The sequence below is a fragment of the Neoarius graeffei genome, chromosome 12, assembly GCF_027579695.1.
Source record: "Neoarius graeffei isolate fNeoGra1 chromosome 12, fNeoGra1.pri, whole genome shotgun sequence".
NCBI lineage: Eukaryota > Metazoa > Chordata > Actinopteri > Siluriformes > Ariidae > Neoarius > Neoarius graeffei.
Genome location: NC_083580.1, coordinates 48,367,773 through 48,392,769, shown reverse-complemented (window position 1 = coordinate 48,392,769; position 24,997 = coordinate 48,367,773). Strand labels below are relative to the sequence as shown.

At 43.0% G+C, this 24,997-nt stretch overlaps 1 protein-coding gene across 4 annotated transcripts in view; it reads right to left on the bottom strand.

The window, feature by feature from the left end:
- nnt (nicotinamide nucleotide transhydrogenase) overlaps positions 1–24,997 on the bottom strand; it is a 113,700-nt gene that overhangs the window by 21,759 nt on the left and 66,944 nt on the right. For all 4 annotated transcript variants that reach the window (XM_060935953.1, XM_060935955.1, XM_060935951.1 and 1 more), the window contains exons 12-17: positions 21,155–21,265; positions 15,060–15,205; positions 14,050–14,245; positions 13,376–13,609; positions 12,079–12,239; positions 6,503–6,682 (exon numbers count right to left, since the gene is read on the bottom strand). In XM_060935953.1, coding sequence (XP_060791936.1) covers positions 6,503–6,682; positions 12,079–12,239; positions 13,376–13,609; positions 14,050–14,245; positions 15,060–15,205; positions 21,155–21,265 — 1,028 coding nt within the window. The remainder of the gene's footprint in view (positions 1–6,502; positions 6,683–12,078; positions 12,240–13,375; positions 13,610–14,049; positions 14,246–15,059; positions 15,206–21,154; positions 21,266–24,997) is intronic.

Genomic DNA, 24,997 nt, shown 5'->3' with positions numbered 1-24,997 from the left:
CTCGCGTTTCGACTACCAAAAAACAGCACGACTCGGCTCGCTTCAGCCCTGCTTAGCCCTGAAAACTCACACCGTTTTGGAGTGGGGCTGAAGCGAGCCAAAGCGAGCCGAGTGAGGCTGGGGGCGTGAGCAGACACTCCCCTGTGCACTGATTGGTGAGGAGGAGTGTCCTCACATGCCCACACACGCCCCGCGAGCGCGCTGGGATCTGTAAACACCGTAAACCTGGAAGAAGAATTACGAATTACGAGAATTTCTGAAGCCTTATGCGCCTCGCCTCATCTATACGCTCTTACCAGTATCTGTTGGCGTTGTCGGTGACAACAAGCCACAGCACCAAGACCAGCAACACTAAAGACTCCATGTCCTCCATGTTTATTGTTTACTATTCGGGTCGTGAGACTACTGCTTAAAAGCTCACTGATGTCACTGTTTGTGCTGCTTAACGACATCACGTGACGTCCACCCACTTTCGCTAACTCCACCCAATGTGTCCACCAGGGTTGTCCCGATCCGATATTAGGATCGGATCGGCCGCCGATATCAGAAAAAAATGCGCATCGGGATCGGATCGGCAAGCGCGGAAAAATTCCGATCCAGACTCCCGATCCATTTTTAAAAAAAAAAAAGTCCGCTCCGGGTTTTCCAGCGCACCGATTTAGATGATCCATTCCAGTTTTTTGCTCTGGTTTCCCCAAAATCCGGTCCGCATTTTCCAGCACACCTTCAGCACCAGCATTAGCGTCTTACAATTTACCTCAGTGGCATCTTCTACATTATCACGGCGATGTAAATTTAGCAGTAGTTTCACGGTAAAGATGTCAGCTGTGTGGGATCATTTTACCCTAAAGGACGACAAAGACGAAGAGGTGGAGTGCAACATATGCCACAATAAAGTCAGGCGTGGTGGTAAAGCTGTAAGAAGTTTTAATACAACCAACTTAATAAAGCATTTAGCAAAATACCACCATAAAGAACACGAAGAGTATCTTAAAAAAACTGCAGACAAAAAGAAAGGTCCTACACAACTAACACTAGCAGATTGGGGAGTAGAAGGCATTTTTGTTTTTAAATAGTTTACAGTATTATTTGCACTGATTTTTAAAGCCTTGGTTTACACTTGTTCAAGAGAAGAGTACTGATGCTGAGTTAATAGACTATATTATAGATACAGATAAGGTTGTTTATGTGCTTTGCTTTTTTGATACAGTTTAGTCTTATTTGCACTTTTTACTGACCACTGATGCCATTTCTGTTTTTTTATTTATAATGCTGTCTATTTTGTGTTTATCCCTGAATAAACAGGTCAGTTTCTTGTTATCAACCATTGTGTATTATTCAAACTCACCTAATTCAGCTGGCTAGCTGTTCTCAAGAGTACTAAAACCCTTTTCAACATGAGTCTGACAACTAGGTAAGGAAGGTAAATAACTTTGAACTTTAATACATGCTCGGATAGGCCGGTATCGTATCGGCCAGTATCGGTATCGGATCGGAAGTGAAAAAAAAATATCGGTATCGGATCGGAAGTGCAAAAACCTGGATCGGGACATCTCTAGTGTCCACCCACTTCCAGCCAGCACGGTTGTAGTCGAAATGCAACTCCAACAGCCCCGCTCAGCTCGACTCAGCACGGCACAGCCGCGTTTGTAGTGGAAAAGCGGCAAAATCTTATTCAACAAGGAAAAGTACAAAAACCACTGCTGTGGTTATCACCATCCTCTTGCAATCAGACCAGTCTGGATGGCAAAAACAGTGCCAGTAGTACCTTAAATTTAATCGGCATACAAAACTATCTATTCATCGTGCCAAAAAAAATTAAAAAGAAAAAGTTTTGACTGAGAAAACCAAGGGTTCAGTTCTGGCTTTGCTGGCAGAGGGATACAGTCAGTGTCAGGCTGCTTCCATCCTCAAAATTTCAAAAGATGGCAGTTCATAAGAACAAAGTCAAGCAGCAGACACTGGGGACAGCAAAGTTACAGACTGGCAGAGGACGAAAACAACTCTCCACTGATCGGGATGATAGTCAACTCCTTCAAATGTCATTTAACAACCGTAGGATGGCATCAAGTGACCTACAGAAAGAATAGCAAATGGCAGCTGGGGTTAAGTGCACGGCAAGGACGGTTCGAAACGGGCTCCTCCAGGTGGGATTGGAGTCATGCAAACCTAGGAAAAAAATAAAAATCTCTTCATCAATGAGAAGAAAAGAAGAGCCAGACTGAGGTTTGCTCAAGACCATAAGGATTAGACTGTACAGGACTGGAGTAAGGTCATTATCTCTGTCGAGTCCAGATTTGTTTGATAGCACAAGCCATCAAACAAAGCTGAGCTGACTGAATTTCTGTGCCAGGAATGGTATAAAGTCATCTCAGAGCAACATGAAAGACTGGTGGAGAGCATGCGAACATGCATGAAAGCTGTGATTATGCGTCAAGGTTATTCCACCAAATACTGATTTCTGAACTGCTCCCAAGTTCAAACATTAAAATTGAATACGATCTTGATTTCTATGCATCATTCAAAGTCTGGAAACAATTCACCTTTTTGCTCTTTTGACCAGTTGTCATTTTCTGCAATTAAATGCTCCAAGTGACAATTTTTTTGTATGTGGAATTTGGGGAAATATTGTCAGTAGTTTACCAAATAAATCAAAGGGCGGCACGGTGGTGTAGTGGTTAGCACTGTCGCCTCACAGCAAGAAGGTTCTGGGTTCGAGCCCAGTGTGGAGTTTGCATATTCTCCCCGTGTCAGTGTGGGTTTCCCCCACAGTTCAAAGACATGCAGTTAGGTTAACGTGGGGCGGCCTTGGGCTGAAGTGCCCTTGAGCAAGGTACTTAACCCCTGACTGCTCCCCGGGCGCTGTAGTGTGGCTGCCTACTGCTCTGGGTGTGTGCGCGCGCACGTGTTCACTGCTTCAGATGGGTTAAATGCAGAGGATGAATCTCACTGTGCTTGAAGTGTGCATATGACCCAAAAAAAAAAAAAAAATTCTTGTTCCTCTAACACATACCTATAAATAGTAAAACCAGGGAAACTGATAATTTCGCAGTGGTCTCTTAATTTTTTCCAGACCTGTGTAGTCCTTCTTGTTACTAATTTGCATTTGTACTTCACACAGGAAGCAAGCGTGGACAAGCTGAAAACAATGTCATCACCTAGTGTCAGAAGAAGAAGGGAGAAGAAAAAAAAACTCTCTCTCTCTCTCTCTCTCTCTCTCTCTCTCAGTCACACACGGAAAGAAAATAAATGGTGACACACTGCACATCCCCCCCCATGCTTATTCTACAGCTGAACTGTAGATGCTGGCACCTCTACAAGCGCAAGTCCATTATCCATACATCATTTCACATAACTCTGTATTACTTTAGAACCGAATCTTCTATAAAAGTGTCACTTGAAAGCGTGAACGCAGGGTTACTGTGAGGATATCAGACATCAAAGTGACAAGCAACCCTTGATTTGCAGTCTCGAGCGGTTCACAACATTAATAAATAATCGCAGCGGAGTACATTGGCTTGGAACATGCATGTAAAAACGCAGCATCAACATCAGCTTGCTCGGAATTGGATCTGTGCATCCCAATAAACAGGCATCAGTAACAGACTTAAAAAGAGGATAGAAGCTTAATATGACAAGCACACACACACAAAAGAAGACTAGGTGCATGTTTAAAAGAAAAGGAAAACAGTAAAAGTAAAGTATCAGTCACTGCCCTGAAGGAAAAGGCTGAAGTAAGCAAGCCCTGATCCATGACGTTAGTAAGAGGTGTAAAAAGAGCTACCAGCTCCGCCCAGGTGAACTGAAGTCATTTTTTAACTTGCTTTATTTCTTAGTTAACGTGTTATTCAATTACATTTTCGGTTTTATTAACCTTATATCGTGACTCGTATTGGCATATCAAGGCTCGAAAATTTTTTTTCCCACCAGCCAGCCGGACTAGTTCCCTTCCAAAGTAACTAGCCAAACAGAAAATCAACTAGCCAAAATTTGTTCGTGTATGAATTTTACTTCTGTCAAAAATAACACAAAAGAGAGTAGTTACCATTGTTCATGACTAATGTGCATTTATTTCAAGACCCGAGTATTTTGATACTGCTGTTAAATACATAAATGAGAAACAACACAGAGCACCATAATATAATAACAAATAATAATATATTGGAAAACTGGGCAACTTGGTGTTTGAGTATTGAAAGCAAATATACTTACTATCATGACTATAGCACCCAAAATATGTCCAACATGCTTTCTGTATTTAACCATTTATGAGAGAGAAAGCATTAGGAGCTTAATATTGACGAGGAATCAACTTGAAAAAAATATTATTATTCCATAAAAATCGTATCGCAGCCAAGGCCTACCCTGCTCTCACATTTGCTTACAAGTCCTTTGTCGTTTCTCCTCTTCAGACCGAGGTCGCCTTGTCCCTGTCTCTGGCAGTTTCTGTACACCTTTCAGAAAATTCCACATCGCAACGTAGCTTTGGCAGATGTAGATGTAAACAACAACAAAAAACACGTGTTTAAATGGGCGATAATGTGGCCACATCTATTGAATTTGATAATGTGATGTCACAGCGGGGGCGTGGCCAAGCATCGGTCTGTGAATGGAGGGCGGAGTCAGGGAAAGTAAGTGGTGGAATCATTGCACCTGATGGGGATTAACCTGTGTTTGTGCGTCTTCCCCGGTGACCGCGCCCTTTAAAAGGAGAGGAGAGCAGAGAAAGGGAGCTCTCTTTCCCCAACCAGAACACGCGTGCAAAGGCTGAAAAGCTAGCAATAAATAGTTCATTGAGAACTCAGTTCTGGCCTGCCGTGCTTCTGTGCTCCACCCACCTGGTCCAATACTACACGTGATTACCGCAATATTCAACGAGATGCATTATATGCATGCGCAGAAGTGAAAAAACCGACAGCCTGACTCGTATACGATATGATTCGGAATTCTTCGGTATTTTCCGTCCTGCCAATAAACACATCGATTAACACAGACGCTCAATATGTGGTGGCTTTAGTTGACGGTGTGTCTGAATCTTCGCTTCATATCTAATTTTTTTTTTTTTTCAACTAGCCAGCCAGGCTGGCTAGTGACAGGAATTACCCGCCAAATGACAAATTAAGTCGCCTCAGGCAACCGGACCACCGCAAACTTCGAGCCCTGCATATTATATTACACTTACCGGCCTTTAGCCATGTTGAATGTAGTTCGTATGGCGACTTCAAATGTGAAGTGTTCGCGCCGCCATTTTGAAAACCGTTTACACAGTGGCCACATCGCCAGATCATTCCAATTTAGATTCATTTCAAGATTTGCCAGCTTCATCAGTGATGGAGATTATTCCATACGACTTCGAACCAACGTGGAGTAGAGAAGAGTTGGAAAGACGACGGGTATTTACGTCATTACTGTCGCACAATTAAAACGTGCCGGATTAGGCGGCTGGTGGGTTTTCAAAATAATAAATACATGCGTGTATTTTTGTGATAAATCTATATTATACTGAGTGCATTTCCTACATAATCCTCACTAAGGTTTTGTACAGCGCTACAAAGTGGCGTCCACGCTATAAAGTAAGCAGGGAGTGATTTCGAACACGGGAAACTTCCAGCTTGATTACGTCAGCAGATGTTGGTCACTTTGATTTACGCTGTATGTTTTACTTCCGTCCTCCGATGCCTCGCACAGGTCTCAGCAAATTTTGTTTACGGCCATTGCTTTGACATATGGACTGATATATTACGTAACATATTTCAAACACTCAACTTGCTATAGCAGTGACAAAATAGCTGTCAGAAATGCGTTCCTATATTTTATAAAATGTGATAAATAGAATTTTGATGATTTAAAAAAAAAAAAAATTTGCCTTCAGTTCCCTTTTAATCCCTATTCGCACCAAACACAATGTAATGCTAAAATGCCAGCAACGGTAGCAATTAAAAGAGGAGTAAAAATACTAATAGTAGAAATAGTAGTTGATATAAAATACATTTCTAAAATATATTTATACGTTATTAAATATATGCATGCAAGAAGGCACACAGGGACATGTATCTAGCTTCGCCCACAGTGCAGATTACTGATTGGTCAAACAATGATGACGTTTCTGGCTGGAAAACCTTCATTAGTGCCTGTCAAGGTTTCCCTTGTTATCTAGTCTCCTTTTTCCTCGAGAGGTTTTAGGACAAAAGTCCCAATTTTATCATAAAACCAACATTTCGGATTATTGGCACCCTTTGACCCACTCACCACCATTAAAACAGACTCCTTTGGATTCATGCTCGGCAGATTTCGCTGTTTTAAGGAACTTGATATGCAAATTTCAAGAAGTATTTTATTAATTGCTGCCATCATTAGTTACCATGGAGAAGAAGCTCCCCCTAGTTTCACAGATAAAATAAAGGCGTGAGAAAGCACATATGAAAAGCATGAGGGGGGAAAAAAAAAAAAAAGACACACGTTCACAGAACAGGCCTGTAAGATGCATGGCAGCACTTCTTACCACACACATGATGTAGGACAGGATGGCTCCAGAGGAGCCGATCAGCGCTCCGACGACGGTGAGCAGGTTGTTGTTGAGCAGGAAGCCCTCGGCACACAGAGCCCAGCCTGAGTAGCTGTTCAGCACTGTGATGACAACTGGCATGTCTGCTCCACCAATGGCTGCAGTCAGAGTCACTCCCTACACACACACACACCAAATACTACTATAACACAAAAACGCCAAATATAAGCTACAAACAATTCATGTGAAAAGTACGGAATAAAATGCCCAGTGTTGTGCTGTTATAATAAAATACCGAGTTTTAAATATCCTAATTTACAGATGGGGTAAATTGTGGTGAAGTGGAGTTACTGTTAGCACCCAGAGTTTATTTTTCTTCCTGGAAGAGCATGCCCTGAAATGTTTTCCTCTCTCTTCTATAATAAAGTTGCTGTTGTATATCCATTTATTATTGTTATATTTAACGTTGTGGAATGTTCATGAAAAGAAGCACACCTTGTCATGTTACTGAGGAACTACAAGCTTTAACTCCTCTGACCTGAAGACTTTCCTGTGTCGGAAAAGTTTACATTACAGCTTTACCTTGAACAACTTTTTAAAGTTGATTTCTGTGGCCTGTCAGTCCTGGGGAAACAGTTAGTGCAGAAACGGTAACGTTTTAGAACAAAAGCATTAATACGGTATAAACCTGTGATTTGTAGTAACACCACTATCAGAGCTGTTACAGTTAATCAACAGCTTCTGACCAAGTTCAAGGTGATCAGCAGCTCTGTACTGATCACTGCCTTTACACCACAACAGAATGAAGGTGTAAATAACATATGGATGGTCTACAACATGGCAAGGTATTTTAACCAGGGCTTTGAACCGGTTCAAGGAACGAAAACGAAAACCGGGAACTTTTTCTATTTCACATGGAACAGAAACGAAACCAGAAACTATTATTTTTTATGTTCCGGAACAGAAACGCTTATTAAAAATAATGGTAACCGGTTAATACCGGTTTTTATTTCGTTCCTCAAAGTTTCCGTAGCCTACAAATAAAAAAGTCATTCTCCTCCTGCGCAAGTTTCTATGACCCGCTGGGGTTCACTTCCTGTGTGACGTTCGCTGACTGAATGGAGAGAGCGGGAGGGTGGACTACTACCACGTCTCCACGTGATAATAAGTGAGTAAGTGCATTACTGAGTGTCTGAGCAAAGAAGAGCCTGAACGTTGCAACCTCCCTATTGGCTGTTTGTAAAAATGTATCAGTTGTTGCCCTTCCCAGGGGAATCATCACGGGCTCGAGAGACGAGACCTGACGAGTTAGTTCGTTGGTAGCAGAACAAAGTGTCTGGACACAAATCGGGTTTTCAGAAAAGGAAAGAAAAACGGAGGGTTGAAAATACAAAAAAGGAGGCAGAAAATGCAAAACGAGTTTTAAGGTAGGACAAATGGTTACTTTTTAAGGCAGCCCACCGTGGCTGCAGGCTTTCAGTTGTGTCATTGAATGGTTACTTTTCTGAGGCAGCCCGCCGTGGCTGCCTGCAGGCTTATTTATTATAGCCCATTTAGTTAAAATAGTTGATATAAAATGTTTATAGTTATATAGTTGTTATAGTTATGTGATGGTTGTCCTGATTTAGACTTTTTTTGGGGGTGGGGGGGGTGGGGGGGGTGGGTGGCGCGATGTTGCACCTGGGTCCAGATTAGGGCAGAACCGGCCCTGGCTACATTTCAGGTGTAGTTTGTTTTATGTATGTATGTACTTGCATAGATGTGTACTTGGTCTTCCAATATGGCGCCTAACAAAATCTCGCGGCGCGGTGACGTCATGCGGTAGCCCTCTATAGGGCCTGACTAGCCTTTGGTAACACACTAAACGAATTATCTTTCATTTTTGGCACTTTTTCTGTTTGTGTAGATGGGAAGACATACTGAGAATCCAAATCACCAACATTTGAAAAAATAATTGTTTTGAATTATTTCTTGTCTTATTTAATGAAGGTTGTAATAGAATTAGCCTACATTTGGCTTAAGCTGGATGAGACAGAGATATAATTTTATAGCCATTTGTTAAACAGCTGACAGGGAACGTAATTAACCGTTCCGGGAACGAAATTTTTTTGTTCTAACCGGTTCGGGAACGTCTATTTAATGGTGGAACCCAAAACCGGAAACGTTAAAATTCCGTTTCTGTTCGGAACGAACCAATAGGAAAAAAATTCTGGTTCAAAGCCCTGATTTTAACACGGACCAAGAAGCACATTTTGAACAGAAAAAAACAAAATGCTCATCACGGCTGTATTTGTCTGCAGTGTACTTGACCTAGACATCGTGGGAAGTGGCACAGATGAGCTTATAAAATACTCCTCATCAAAACCAGACCTCAGGCGTTTACATTTACAGTGATGGCCATCCAAAAAAGGCAGGACCATTTTATATACCACAATTGTTTATTTAATATTTGCAAATGGGAAAGAGCCAAATGTTTAAGGGAATCTTGAACTTCTCCGAGTGTTCCCATGAAATCTCATTATTAACGCTTTCCCCTGAAATGGTTTCCTCCTGGTTTCACAGCGAGATTCATGTAACATGACATGAAATAAGCAACAAAAAAATCCAGGGAGGGAGGCCAAGAGTAAATTTAACTTGGATACAATGGTGGCACGTTCATATGGGCATGTGAGGCAGAGCAAAGCATACATCAGCTGTTCAACCAATATCCATGACGTGCTCATTCACACAACTCCGCACTTTTTAAATTTTGCTGAAAGACTGTTGGTCGTTTCAAAAAAGTTGCTATTTGACAGATATAAGCAAACGTTGTGTTGATTTGGTCAAATACCGTGCAATTGCGGGGCAGTATGATGTGCCCCACCCAGCTCTTGCATGTCCAATTCAATTTTATTGATACAGCACTTCTAACAAGAAGACAGTCATCTCTATCCGCCGCTCTATATACCAACTTTCAAGATATTAGGTGTCACATTTTTCAAGTTCTGCTGCAGGAAACCAACCCTACCTCTTTACACTGACCTCAGCAGCCCATGGCATAAACCCACCGGACCTTTGGTCCAGGTGAGCTAAAAATTTAAATTTCTCAGTATCAAAAGGCACATATATACATTACTTAAATCAACACACGCATCAACTTTCAAGACTACACAGCTTCTGGTTGTCAAGTTCTGTTCCGGAAACAAAACCGACCCCTAAGACTAACCTGAGACACCAAGTCTGAAATTGTTTCCATGGAAACATGAAAAATTTTAATTTCTCAAATTCCTTAGCATCAAAAGGCATATCTAGATAACCTTGTTGACACGTATACCAAGTTTTAAATCCATATCATGAATAGTTTTGGATATGCGCTTCAGAAACGAACATTGCTCTTCGAAACTAAGTCAAAATCTAATTTTAACGTAAAAATTTGAAAAAAATATATTTTTTTCAAAAATCCAAAATAGCAAAAGGCACCAGTTCACATGTTGCTTGATACGTATACAAAAGTTTCACGAAGACATCTTCAGTAGTTTTAGGGCGTATTCACACCTATGTTGTTTGGTCCGGACCAAACGAACCAAATTTCCCTTGGTCCGGACCTTTTGGGTTGGTCTGAATACAAACCACCGAACTCTGGCCCGGACCAAACAAGCGGACCGAGACTGAGCTGCAAGGTCGGACTCGGTCCGGACCAAAGGAACTCTGGTGCGGACCTTTTGGAGGTGTGAAAGCAGACCGGACCTAATCCGACAGTTTTGCTTTTTTGTACCTCGGGAGCTTCCGTCGTTTGTCGAGCATTATGGGAAACAGAGTCTTGACACTCCACCGCAAAGTGCAAACACTGTTTCGGTTGTCAAGGGAACCTTACAACAGTCGTTCAGTCATTCAGACCAGTGGTAGGCTAGACTACAGAGTACAAAAAATGAGTAGGGGGCAAACGTGGGCCAAGGAAGAAACGCGCACCCTTGTGGATATATGGGCAGATGTCCACATATCTGAGCTTTTGGAGAGAACACACAAAAATGCCGACGTGTTTGCTGTATTCAGTGAGAAAATGAAGGAGAAGGGGTTCACGCGCTCCCCAGAACAATGTCGGCTAAAAGTGAAGAAACTCCGTCAGACCTACATTAAAATCAGGGACATTCTTTCAAAAAGTGGCGGTACTAGCGACGCAAAAAAGAAATTCATCTATTACGATGGATAAGGCGAATATCCCGACACATACCTCCTCCGTCTTGCGTGAAGAGCCAGAACTGTCACAACGTGATGTGCGCTCATCAGCGCTATCCTCCGTAGCCGCCTTGCCCTTTGAAGTCGTCGTTGATAAATTACTTGTACAACAGCATAGTAAATCGCACAATTGTAAAAACTGGAAAAAGCATATAGCTTTGATGACATTAAAAAGAATAACAGCACGGAAAGCCTCCATGACTACTTTTGAACTTAATGCTTTGTGCGCGTGTCGTCTCTGACCAATAGCTGAACGACCTCAGGGCGCGTGGCTTTGTTGACAGATTTTGGTCCGCTTACTAAAACGTACAGTGTGAAAGCGAACCGCACCAAAATGGAAAAATTAAAAAAAAAAAAAAACATTTGGTTCGGACCAAAGCAAGTGAACTATCGAACTATCCTGGTCTGAATACACCCTTTAAGACATGGCCCGGAAACGAAAACGTGACTGGCCGGATGGAACAAAACTTCATTTGGGCGGAGGATAACAATTGACATTTTCCTCAAGCAGCTTTACATATATGAATTTATAAATTTAATCCTGTAGTAGTTTAAAAAAAAATGCAAACTGCCAAACAAGCACTAAGAAAAGGTTCACTGGGGCAGGAATCAAGCTGCCCCAATGCTCACTCTATAAAGGTTCCGTTTATGATTGGAGGAGCAGCAGCGGACGGGACAGTTACTGATCGTTGCTCTTCTGTGTTTATCTTGCACACTGTGACCAGGCTGACAGGAACCACATCCGTTGCATTCAACACAGCTGAATTTCTTTCAACAGTGCTGTCAGATGTTCAGTTTGGTCAGCTAATGTAATTATCTTGTTTTGACATTTTGTAAGGATATTCGCCTGCGCTGGAGGCGCAGACTGCATGTTTTTGTTGTCTATCGTCATTGAAAATTGGTGGAGATTGTTCAAGTTCATTCAAGTCTAGTCAACTCTCAACTTCATTAGACAGCAGCCAGCGTAAATCAAATGTTATAGCCTCTCGACTTAATTTTTGTTTCAGACTATGTTATTATATAATAAGTTGTCCTGCATGAGTAAAATCTATGGTCACGAGCAGCTCCTGTTTCAGTAAATTATATCAATGCCAGTATGCAATTAGTTAAGCACATCTGGGCTACAATTATAGTCCAGATAATAGGGCTAAGCTTGGTGGTTGTTTTTTTTTTTTTTATTTGTTCCTATCTGCCCTTCCTGTAATAACATGTACATGTAGATATTCTGCTCTGACTAAAAACAGCAACACACCTACTCAACATGCTTTATGTTTCTAAGTGATTTAAGCCATCTGAGGCTCTTTAACTCAAAAAATTATCTTTCGCATTTATCAGCCTAAAAACACTGGCGCTCTCACCATGATGGCCGAAAGGGCGGAAACGGAGCCGAGGCAGGTGAGGCCCATGGTGTAGCTGGGGTCCAGCATGTAGGGCACAATGCCTCCCACGCTGGCAGCCATGAGGCTGGCGTTTAGAGCGTGACGGCCTGGGAGCATAAGCGGGGCGGAGTTCAGGAGACCTGCGGGGCAAGGAAGCGAGATGACGCTTTAGAGATAACATAAGGTTTAACATACGGAGATTTAAACTAAACCAGCTTTGTGGATATTCCACTACATGCATGGGAAAGGAGGTTGGGTCAAAGAACACATGAGAAACAACAAAATGATGCCACAAGGGCCCCCCAAATACACATCATATTTCTGTACATTTCCTGTTCTAGAATTGTATAGTTTTGGAAAACAAACAAGTCATACCATATGCTATCTATGGTGCTTAACTGATCAACCAATGGATTAGAACAATCTAGCCACGGTGGACCATACAGCCCATAATCGCTCTTATCGCACTTGCTTACTTCTGGACTTGTCGGGTTTGTGATGCAGATGGACTGGAATTCTATTTAGCATACTCTTTGAATAGCCGCCGGGAAAAAAAAAAAAAAAAGTTCTGACCAAACTGAAAAATGCACACGAGCATAAAAATGGGAGTTGTAATCTTCTGCATCAGCACAGACCTCCAGGTTCCAGCACGCCGGTGAAGGAGTGGGAAACCTCCTGGAGATAATGTGTTCCAGCTTTGGGGGAGGTGGGGGGACAAGTGGAAAATGACTGGGGGGGGGGGGCGCGGCTAAATTAGTGCCAAATTCTGAGAGGTTCCGCCTGGCCAAGCTTTAAACACAGGGCATGTGTGGCAGTGCTGGGGCAGCCGGTCAACAAACATACAACACCGACGATGACTTACAGGGCCCTTAGGCCGGGAGGCTCAAGCCTGAGGAGCACTTTCAGGGGCCGAGTAAGGAATAACAAGGTACGACGGAATGTAAAATGCTTCCAAACTGTAACGCTTAATTTGTCTCGATTTTTGAAAAAAAATTTAATTCGCAACAGAGTCCATGGCTAGTTTCTTAATCTCAGCCTTCTTTTTCTCATTTCTGGCCCTGAAATAGACTCCACACACTCAACTGGCTATTACGAAGCTTACTCAGCTCCACCCCTTTATCTTAAAGAAGGTTTACTTCTGGTTGAAACCTGTATGTTTCAACTGCAGTTACCTTGCAGGCCACAGAGGGCACTAAAATTACTGTAATGTACACTTCAGAGTTCCAAATCAAGACTGCTTAATAAAGGGAAGATCAGAGGAAAAGTAAGCATCCACCTTGCAGCTTGCCGTACGCGACTAGGGAACCGCTGAAGGTGACGCCGCCAATGTAGGTTCCGAGGTATGCAACAATCTTAGTGAGGTTGGCAGCAGGGTCCGTGGCAAAGTGCGGGTACTCCACCATGTACTCGGCTACACAGGTGAGTACGGCAGCCAAACCAACCAGACTGTGGAAGGCAGCCACCAGCTGAGGCAGATCTGAAATCTGGATCTTCTTAGCGATGGCTAAACCTGTGAGGGTAGAAGAAGAGGAGAAAAAAAAAAAAAAAGCGTATTTAGTTCTGCTGGGAAAAACAGTCACGACAGGTTCGAAGTGTGTGTGTGTGTGTGTGTGTGTGTGTGTGTGTGTGTCTGGCAAAGACCTGGAGGTTTCAATTAGCATCTGGAATCGTGCAGGCGCTGTGCGGGACGGCTTCGACTCCATTCCAGCAGGTTTCCAGGAATAATTAGCAATTTAGATTAGATGTGACTGGCTACAAAGACACCGCCGCTATGCCGCATGTGACTCAGGACCTGATGACCATTACCTGAGCTCACAGGCAGCTCAGTGACTCACTCGTTTACACACTGACACACACTTATTTGGGTGTTTGGAGACTTCAAAGGAACATGTGATCCAAGTATGTCTGTTTTTACAGCATTGTCTCAAACACACACAAAATTTCACTCACCGGCCGTACCGCCCACAGCCATGGCAGCGCTCATCTGGCCCAGGAGCTCAGGGGAGGGCTTCAGGACACCCAGAGTTGCAGCGATGCCGCCTGCCACTCCGATCATACCCAGGGCGTTACCCAGACGTGCAGAGGACTGAGTGGACAGACCGCCAAGAGCACCAACACAGCACAGGCCAGAGCCCAGGTATATCATCTGAGCAAAGTGAAAAAAGAGGAAATATCGGAAATGATCACTCGCAGTTACAAGCAGCTGGATGGACGTCAGTATGCGTTTTTGCGATTTGCTAAATAGTAAATTAATTCGAAATAAGAATGCACTCAGCCAGGTATATTTTGAACTCAAATATCATGAAGCCATAAAAACCTGATTTTACATTATCTCAAGTGACATAGCTGTCCAAGACTCATTTTAAAGCATTAATATCATTGATTAATTATCTTAGCAGAGATGAAAATTGGGGTCTCCTCTGGGTTTTCCAGTTTCCTCCCAAGAACATGCCAGTAGGTATACTGGCCAAGATAAGTTACCCTTAGATGTGTTGCCCTACAATGGATTAGTAGCCCACCCAGGGTGTTCCTGCCTCATGCCCTAGTGTTCCTGGGATAGGTTCCAGATCCACCCCAAGTCTAACCAGGATAGAGCACCAGCAGAGTTTGTGAGTGAACGAGACTGGCATCCAATTACAATTTCATGAATGAATGGAGAAAATCAGTAAATAAAAAATTAATAGAAGCTAGTGCATAAACAAATAACTATTATACAATAAATTTGTAAGTTAAAATGAATAAAATAAAAAGCAAACAAAACACACTTGTATCCATAGAAAACGTACACAAACATGTTAATTATTCCCTACATAGGTTTTTACGCCACAGAGAACTTCAAAGCAAATGTGTTTTTTTTTTTTTAAATAAAAAAAAAAAAAAATCCACCTACACGTGGATGTCCAGCCATATTTATTTTATTTAAAGGTCAAGTTTAAGCTCTGACTTGGAGCTAATCTGACCTGCTCTATGTTGTAGCCGCTGTACAGAGCTGCTCCATAGCCTCCCACGAAGGCGCCAGCTGGGACCAGGTACAGGTAGTTGTACTCCGGGGGGTCTGTGGGACGCTTGAACATATCCAACATCCGCTGAGTGACCAGGAAACCACCTGCAGCGAGGTACACATACACAAACGCACAGGATTTCAGTTTACAGTGTTGCATGGTGTTGGCTCACATTCTGCTAATTACACTGGGGTAAATATCAAATAAGTTAAGCATTACTCATGCTATGGCTCATACTTTGATCAGGAAATCCTAAACAGCGAGTGAATTTCACATTAAAGGATTTATGAAGGGTGTAGTGGGTTTAGTCAGCTCAAGCAAAATGGCCTGATGTTAAAAAAAAAAAAAAAAAAAAAATCTGTGAACTGATTTACTTAGGAAGGCCTTTGCTATTCAAATGAAAGCCTTGTTGACTAAGACACACATCCCAAGCGTCTAGAAAAGGATCAAGCCGTGATCATGGCGGTCATTAATGAAACAGGTTCTGCAATAAATTCCAAGCCTTTTTACTGAAAGTGAATTGGAGAGGGTATTGTTATTTTTTCCCTTTGCGAGCACTTGTAACAATAAAAATTTAGGAGAGGAGGGAACAGGGGGGAGCAAAAAAATGTTTGCATTTCTTGCTCTGATGGTTTATGGCTTGTGGCTTTGACTGTGGAATGAAACGCTGTGTAAAGTATGAAAGTGGGGGGGGAATCCACCTTTAAACTGAAATTAAACACCTGCATTTAGACAAAATAAATATGGAAATTCAGACACTTTATGTGAGCTGGAACATAAACAGGACAGACATCAGTCAGAGTAATAAGCCGTTATGGCAGTGTGACACAAAGTGCTTGGGAAAAACGGAAAGTTAAGTTTCCTTTAAATAAAAGACCCGCGTCTCTGTCCTCACCAGACAACTGCAACAGCACCAGGGCGAGAAGCCGTATTGGATTAAGTATTTGCTGTATTCTGGCTTCCCGCCGATTTTAAAAAGGATTTTGAGAGTGATTTACGACAAGGCCGGGGCTCTTTGAAGCACAAACATAGCCTCTCATATTTCCTGCATCAGGTGTGAGCTCAGTCTGAATTCTCCCCCCCCACATCTGCAAGCAGTGGAAGTGGCAGCTTGTCTAATGAACGCAAGGTTCAGGTCAGTCAGAGGTCAGAGCTCAGGGAGCAGACCAGCACACGGCAGTAACCAATCGGACACAATGCTTCCTGTAACACACAGCTAAACCTCCAGTCAAAATTTCAAAGTAGATCTGTACTAACAACTTTTCTACTTTATCCCAGAACACTGTTCAATTCTGGATTCTGATTGGTCAGAAAGGGTTGAATCATTTTATATAACTGCAGCTCTGAGAATAGTGAAGCTGAGTTTATATAAATGCACTCGTTCTAACGTGTTAAGTAGGACTTAGGGTGCTTTCACACCAACAGCAGTTGGTGCGCACTGAACAGTCCATTCGAACCAAAAGCTCTTAGTTCGGTTCGTTTTCGTCGGTGTGAAAGCATCAATCGCACTCGGGTGCACACTAAATCAAGCGGACCGAGACCTCCAAAAAGGGGTGGTCTCGGCCCGCTTGATTCCGCACCAAATGTCAACCTCTGGTGAGAACGTGAACCTGGACCAACTCGGGTCTAAACGAACTATTCATTTGTTATAACATATTGAATTACAGCCTCTGCATTTGATTATTGTTATTTATTATACATGTTATTTATTATTATTTAACAACAAAACATTTAAACCCATTCCTGTGTTATTACAACATAGGCTACTGTTAAAACCGGTGTATAATATGCACATTTTTTCACTGAAAAGTGGGGTGTGTCTACACTGGATATAATGTAAAAGGCTGCCCACACTAAGAATAGTAACTATTTTAATAACTATAAAGATAATGATGTGAGCATCTACACAATGTGATCATTATAACTTCCTGTAAACAGCGGCATCAGGCACACGCGCGTGCTCCAGCTCTGTCAGCTTTCTGTCAGTGGGAAATTCAGATTGCCCTGTATTAACCTACAGCATAACAGATTCTACAGTAAAAGCCGGCTGGCTTGTCAGGCTAACAGACTATAGCCTACTTTTGCCCCTTTTCCACCAAAGCAGTTCCAGGGCTGGTTCGGGGCCAGTGCTTAGTTTGGAACCGGGTTTTCTGTTTCCACTCACAAAGAACTGGCTCTGGGGCCAGAAAAACCGGTTCCAGGCTAGCACCAACTCTCTGCTGGGCCAGAGGAAAGAACCGCTTACGTCAGCGGGGGGGCGGAGTTGTTAAGACCGACAACAATAACAAGACCGCGAAAGATCGCCATTTTTAAGCGATGAGAAGCAGCAGCTGTACAAACGCGAAGTCATCCATTATTATTATTGTTGTTGTTGCTGCTGCTGCTTCTTCCGCGTTGTTTTTGCTTCGATATTCGCGCCAAGGTTTATGCAAACGTATCGACGTAACTGACGTATACAGCGACGTAACTGACGTGTCTTCTCTTAGCACCGCGAGCGATGGAAAAGCAAGCTGGTTCTCAGCTGGCTCGCAAGTTGAACGAGTTGTGAACCAGCACCAGCTCCGAACCAGCCCTGGAACTGATTTGGTGGAAAAGGGGTATCTGTGGGTCTTTGGAAAGGTGCTTGTCTCATCAGCAGGACAGCATTGGTGAAAATAGCACGTCTCCTCTGCCTGAAATGACGCGCTATACACCTTCGGCGAATCCAGTATATCCGAAGATTGTTCTCCAGCTGCAGCCGCGACTCATTCCGGAACTGGATATTTTGCCAGAAACTGGTAATATTGACGATATAAAAAGCAAGGACCAGCGCAAGAAAGTGTGCGCGAACGTGTCGCTCCATTGTGAAAGTCCAAATTGGCGCTTATTTCTACCGAAAGATGACGAAACGTCATTCAGACCAATTTGGTTCGTTTGCATGTGTGAACGCGGACCACACGCAGTCTGTATGAAACAATGTAACAATTTTACTGCCTGGTGCGGACCAAATAACCGAACTAGCGGTGTGAAAGCGCCCTTAATGTAAAAGGACTTCGACAGGGATGTCTACATCACTAACATGTCTAACCCTTTCAGACATTTGACCTTGCTGCGACCTTGACTCCATTTGAAGCAATTCTAATTCCCTTTACTGAAACAGAATGACTGAAAACTCTTCTGGCATATTTTGGCGAGACAGCAGTGTACGCCAGTGTTAAAAAGCGGGCCTCCTATGCAAAATGCTTGAAGGTCGGTATGTCTGAAGATCTAAACCGAATAACATTTGTCAAAACTAACAAAAACTGGGTCGGGGGAACAGATTTATGGCGATTTATTTATTATGGAAAAAAGGATGCAATAAAAGCAGCCTTCCAAAAAGGACAGTCTTTATCTGGGAGTAAATGCTGTCGAAAAGGATGCCCATTTGAGAAGCTGCTTTACTTCAGCACTTAATGACGACATGATCAGGAAGGGATTCTTGCTGACTAGTCTTGTTATGGTGTCACGGTTTCACAGTTAGTCATGTGTTGTGTATGATCAGATGACTACCTCACCACTGATTTGTTAATTTTCTAAATACCAATTAAAAAGAATTGCCTTTTTATGCTCAGTGCACCATTTTGCATCACAGTCACTCATTCTTTATAACAACGTGACTCACACTGGATTAGTTGTAGATGAGGAGGTGGGGTAATGGAGTTACTGTAGTTAATACTGGGATTTTAAAATGCTGTCTAAATCCATTGTCAGTTTCCATTTTTTAAGGAAAGCGCATGCACACATCTGGAAAGATTTTACCTTCTATAAAATTATTCAGTATTTTTTTTTTTTTAAAAAAAGATACAGTGGTGCTTGAAAGTTTGTGAACCCTTTAGAGTTTTCTGCATAAATATGACCTAAAACATTAGATTTTCACACAAGTTCTAAAAGTAGATAAAGAGAACCCAGTTAAACAAATGAGACAATATTATACTGGGTCATTTATTTATTGAGGAAAATGATCCAATATTACATATCTGTGAGTGGCAAAAGTATGTGAACCTCTAGGATTAGCATTAATTAATTTGAAGTTGAAATTCGAGTCAGGTGTTTTCAGTCAATGGGATGACAAATCAGGTGTGAGTGGGCACCCTGTTTTATTTAAAGAACAGGGATCTATCAAAGTCTGATCTTCACAACACGTTTGTGGAGTGTATCATGGCACGAACAAAGGAGATTTCTGAGGACCTCAGAAAAAGCGTTGTTGATGCTCATCAGGCTGGAAAAGATTACAAAACCATCTCTAAAGAGTTTGGACTCCACCAATCCACAGTCAGACAGATTGTGTACAAATGGAGGAAATTCAAGACCATTGTTACCCTCCCCAGGAGTGGTCGACCAACAAAGATCACTCCAAGAACAAGGTGTGTAATAGTCGGCGAGGTCACAAAGGACCCCAGGGTAACTTCTAAGCAACTGAAGGCCTCTCTCACATTGGCTAATGTTAATATTCGTGAGTCCACCATCAGGAGAACACTGAACAACAATGGTGTGCATGGCAGGGTTGCAAGGAGAAAGCCACTGCTCTCCAAAAAGAACATTGCTGCTCATCTGCAGTTTGCTAAAGATCTCATGGACAAGCCAGAAGGCTATTGGAAAATTGTTTTGTGGATGGATGAGACCAAAATAGAACTTTTTGGTTTAAATGAGAAGCGTTACGTTTGGAGAAAGGAAAACACTGCATTCCAGCATAAGAACCTTGTCCCGTCTGTGAAACATGGTGGTGGTAGTATCATGGTTTGGGCCTGTTTTGCTGCATCTGGGCCAGGACGGCTTGCTATCATTGATGGAACAATGAATTCTGAATTATACCAGCAAATTCTAAAGGAAAATGTCAGGACATCTGTCCATGAACTGAATCTCAAGAGAAGGTGGGTCATGCAGCAAGACAACGACCCTAAGCACACAAGTCGTTCTACCAAAGAACAGTTAAAGAAGAATAAAGTTAATGTTTTGGAATGGCCAAGTCAAAGTCCTGACCTTAATCCAATCGAAATGTTGTGGAAGGACCTGAAGTGAGCAGTTCATGTGAGGAAACCCACCAACATCCCAGAGTTGAAGCTGTTCTGTACGGAGGAATGGGCTAAAATTCCTCCAAGCCGGTGTGCAGAACTGATCAACAGTTACCGGAAACGTTTAGTTGCAGTCATTACTGCACAAGGAGGTCACACCAGATACTGAAAGCAAAGGTTTACATACTTTTGCCACTCACATATGTAATATTGGATCATTTTCCTCAATAAATAAATGACCAAGTATAATATTTTTGTCTCATTTAACTGGGTTCTCTTTATCTACTTTTAGGACTTGTGTGAAAATCTGATGTTTTAGATCATATTCATGCAGAAATATAGAAAATTCACTTCAAACTCAAACTTTCAAGCATCACTGTACTCCAGGAAACGCTCACTCTTTTCTAAAAGCAAGCTCACACTAAAAGCAAACTGAACCTAGGTACACAGTTTAAAACTCAGAACACAATGTTTAAAAGGGTGTAGAGTAATAACACTTCTGGGCTTTTTTTTGGTGATGTTCTAGGTCGTAAGATAGAACTTTCACACTGTTCGAGTCATGTGACCTAATGAAGCACATCTGGCGTAGCCACACCCCCTACAACAAGCACTGATAATAAAGCTCAAAATGATTAGTCTGTATTAAAATGAAGTGTATGTAGCAGTGAAGGAATTTTTAGCAATGATAACCGCACGTACATCATTAAGATATTCGGAGACACGTTAGGGATTTGATATTTTATAAAACTGCCATCATATGTGAACATTTCAAACTGTCATGGCCCTATTGTTGAGGGATCTTCGTTCCTATATCACCGTCTTCCTTCGTCTTCGATCATGCAGCATGGAAACCCCTCCTGCTAAAAGTCCGCCCAGCTTTTCCTCCGTTGTCATTGAGGCTTCGAAATCTGAGGTTGACTGGGCGTTGATAAATTGAAGTTTTAGAAATAAACCTGTTCGTAAAACAGCCTTACGTGTTTCCTAAGCACACAATCGGTCGCGTGTGCAGAGTTTTGTTCTCACCAGCAATGTTGACCGAGGAGATGAAGGCGGCAAGCACAGCCAGAGTTTCTGCTGTGTTGGTCGGGGCATATCCTCCACCCATCAGCGAGAGCCCACCGACAGCAGTCAGACCTACACACACACACACACACACACACACACGAGAGGATCAAAGAGATTGTAGAGGAAGGAAACAGGACAGCGGGGGGGGGGGGGGGGGGGGGGGGGGGATCAACCCCTTGAGGGGTCAAATAAAATGCACATCCGATTTGCTACATAAGTGAATCTGCATATTTCCATAATTTTTTTTTTTTTATATCACAGTCTGTGACTTAAGAATGAACCACATTCAAAACAAGTTAACAACCTTAAACAACCCAAGTGATCGAGTTGACATGCCTCCTGGGGCTGGACTCTTGATAAGCATCACCTCTCTAATCGTTTTCGAATGCTTCTGTGGTTGAAGGGACTGCTGACTGACCAAAAACACTAAAGTGGCCTTTAGGTGGTCAGGGGGTCTCTTGAGTCAATGAAGTACGCAACGGTTGTTGAGCATTTCCTCTCACTTTATAATTCCAGGGGAACAATTGATCGCAGGCCGACGCACGGAACCTGAACGCACGCTACCTCCATGCTGCAGGAAACACTGCAGACGAACTGTAAACCTACACAGGCACGCATCCACGTTCATTCTCTCACACACACGCCTCTGGACATCTGTAATAAAACCTTTCATCAAAGGAAAACGCATTCGAGGACACATTTGGGGTGGGGTGGGGGGGATAGACATTAAGAAACAGAATCGAAACTGGAGCTCACATGAAGCACTCAATACCTGGATGAAGTTTCCTTCTCAAACATCTACAAGGCATCATTAGTTGCGACAACATGGTGACTCTAGGAGCAGCCAAGAAATGGTCAAGTCATTGAATACAGCACTACTTCACAATCATGTAGCTTCATGTGGCTCCAGGACTCAGCCTGACGCATTCTTGAGACGTTCCAAAAGGTCATTTCGAGGGCCCGAGACATTGGGTCATCCTGATTTCACTGGTCTCAGGTAGATTAAAGAGTCTGGATTGAGCTCTATTCTGGTTAAATGGAACACTGCTATTCATCCCACAGCATATTGTTCTTACACCTTCACAGGCAAGAAATTCCACACAGGTGTCCTAACGTCTCACTCACTCGGATACAGAGACCATTACTCTGGGCTCATGCTATTTTCCAGGTACGTAGAGAACAGCAGCTACAGAGTTCACAATGTGACAAGGAGAACACCTTCATAGACGGGGGCAGGAGTGCTGTGGAAAGGTAATAAGCAATTTCACGGGAGCTGTGCAGCATTTTGAGAGAGCTAATTGCTTGAGTGGATGCCTCCATGGTCTCATTCAGCAATTTACAACTCACAGGCTCTTTAATACAGGCCACTAAGGACTCATTAAACGAATGAAACGTTTCCGAGTCCCTCAGCCAGCCAAGACAAACGAGACAAAAGTTTAATGAAATGTCCTGGCTGTGGAAGACACCCTATACCATGTAATCGCATCTACGCAGACTTATGCTTAATCCACTTTTAGCTTAAAGCTATGATTCAGCCAAAAATTTCAGTAATTATACACGCTTAGACCAAGTAGAGGAGTTGATCGCGCTTTATTAACCAGGACAATATCCTAGACAAGATGCTGTGTGTTTCTGGAGTTATGCTGTACATGTTTGAGCTGCTGTCGACAGTCAGCTGTGCTTCTGGTGACAGAAAGATGCAGGGTTATCACCGGGAAACAACTGACATCTGAGTGGTAGAGATCACTTATGGCCCTTTTCCACTACCCTTTTTCAGCTCACTTCAGCCCGACACGGCTCGCGTTTCGACTACCTCAGAGCAGCACGATTCAGCTCGCTTCAGCCCTACTCAGCACCCAAAACTCGCACGGTTTTGGAGTGGGGCTGAAGCGAGCCAAACCGAGCCAAGTGGGGCTAGGGGCGTGAGCAGACACTCCCTTGTGCACTTTTTGGTGAGAAGGAGTGTCCTCACATGCCCACACAAGCCCCGCGAGCATGCTGGGATCTGTAAACACCGTAAACCCGGAAGAAGAAGAATTACGAATTACGAGAATTTCTGAAGCCTTACGCGCCTTGCCTCATCTATACGCTCTTGCCAGTATCTGTTGGCGTTGTCGGTGACAACAAGCCACAGCACCAAGACCAGCAACACTAACGACTCCATGTCCTCCATGTTTGTTGTTTACTATCCGGGTCGTGAGACTACCGCTTAAAAGATCACTGATGTCACTGTTTGCGCCGCCTAACGACATCACGTGACGTCCACCCACTTTCGCTAACTCCACCCAATGTGTCCACCCACTTCCAGCCAGCACGGTTCAGCGCGGTTGTAGTCGAAATGCAACCCCAACAGCCCCACTCAGCACGGCACGGCTCAGCCCAACTCAGCCGCGTTGGTAGTGGAAAAGCGGCATTAGTTCTTCATTTAAAGGTAATTTAATTAGATAAAGAATAGTATGGGCTGAGTCATTAACAAATGTTAATTGCTTTCCCATAAGTGACGAAGTAAATTCAAGAGAGACTATCCCAAATTATTTTCCAGCTACACTTTAGTAAGAATGTCCAAGAGACAGAAAGAAAGGGACGGAGAGAAAAAATTTTGAAACGCCAATTCTGATTTGCGGGTGCACCCTGGGGTACCTCGAGTTTTACAGTTTATATCTGCAAAAGAAATTTCCACATTAACAAGAATTCAGGGTTCCCGCTGGCACTTGAAGAGAAAATTACTAGCAGTTGTCACACTGATGAACGCATGTGTCATCATGATCATCATCATGAGTCAGCTTTTCTAGAAAACCCATCCACAAACCCCTACGTTTGCTGAAATCCAACCCCCAGTGAAGAGATGGCAGGAGGCCAGAGTGTAAACAATAAGCTTGTGGCTAATTTTAAAAAAAATTTTCCCACATTAACAGGAGATGTTACCAATTAACATTGGCACTGTTGACCAATCACAGTGCGTCTTAATCAGCCTGGTGTGGTGGTGTCATTATCTCTGCGTGAACCGAACAATGGCGCAGTCTAAGCTGGAGAAGTTCTTTTGGGTGAGCTTCATCCAGCACTGAAGATGATTTAAAGGAACAGTCCACCGTACTTCCATAATGAAATATGCTCTTAGCTGAATTGAGACGAGCTGCTCCGTACCTCTCCGAGCTTTGCGCGACCTCCCAGTCAGTCAGACGCGCTGTCACTCCTGTTAGCAATGTAGCTAGGCTCAGTATGGCCAATGGTATTTTTTGGGGCTGTAGTTAGATGCGACCAAACTCTTCCGCGTTTTTCCTGTTTACATAGGTTTATATGACCAGTGATATGAAACAAGTTCAGTTACACAAATTGAAACATGGCGATTTTCTATGCTATGGAAAGTCCGCACTATAACGACAGGCGTACTAACACCTTCTGCGCGCTTCTGCAGCGCATTGATACGGAGCTCAGATATCAATGTGCTGCCGAAGCGCGCAGAAGGTGTTAGTACGCCTGTCATTATAGTGCGGACTTTCCATAGCATAGAAAATCGCTACGTTTCAATTTGTGTAACTGAACTTGTTTCATGTCACTGGTCATATAAACCTATGTAAACAGGAAAAATGCGGAAGAGTTTGGTCGCATCTAACTACAGCCCCAAAAAATACCATTGGCCATGCTGAGCCTAGCTACATTGCTAACAGGAGTGACAGCGCGTCTGACTGCGTCTGACTGACTGGGAGGTCGCGCAAAGCTCGGAGAGGTACGGAGCAGCTCGTCTCAATTCAGATAAGAGCATATTTCATTATGGAAGTACGGTGGACTGTTCCTTTAAGG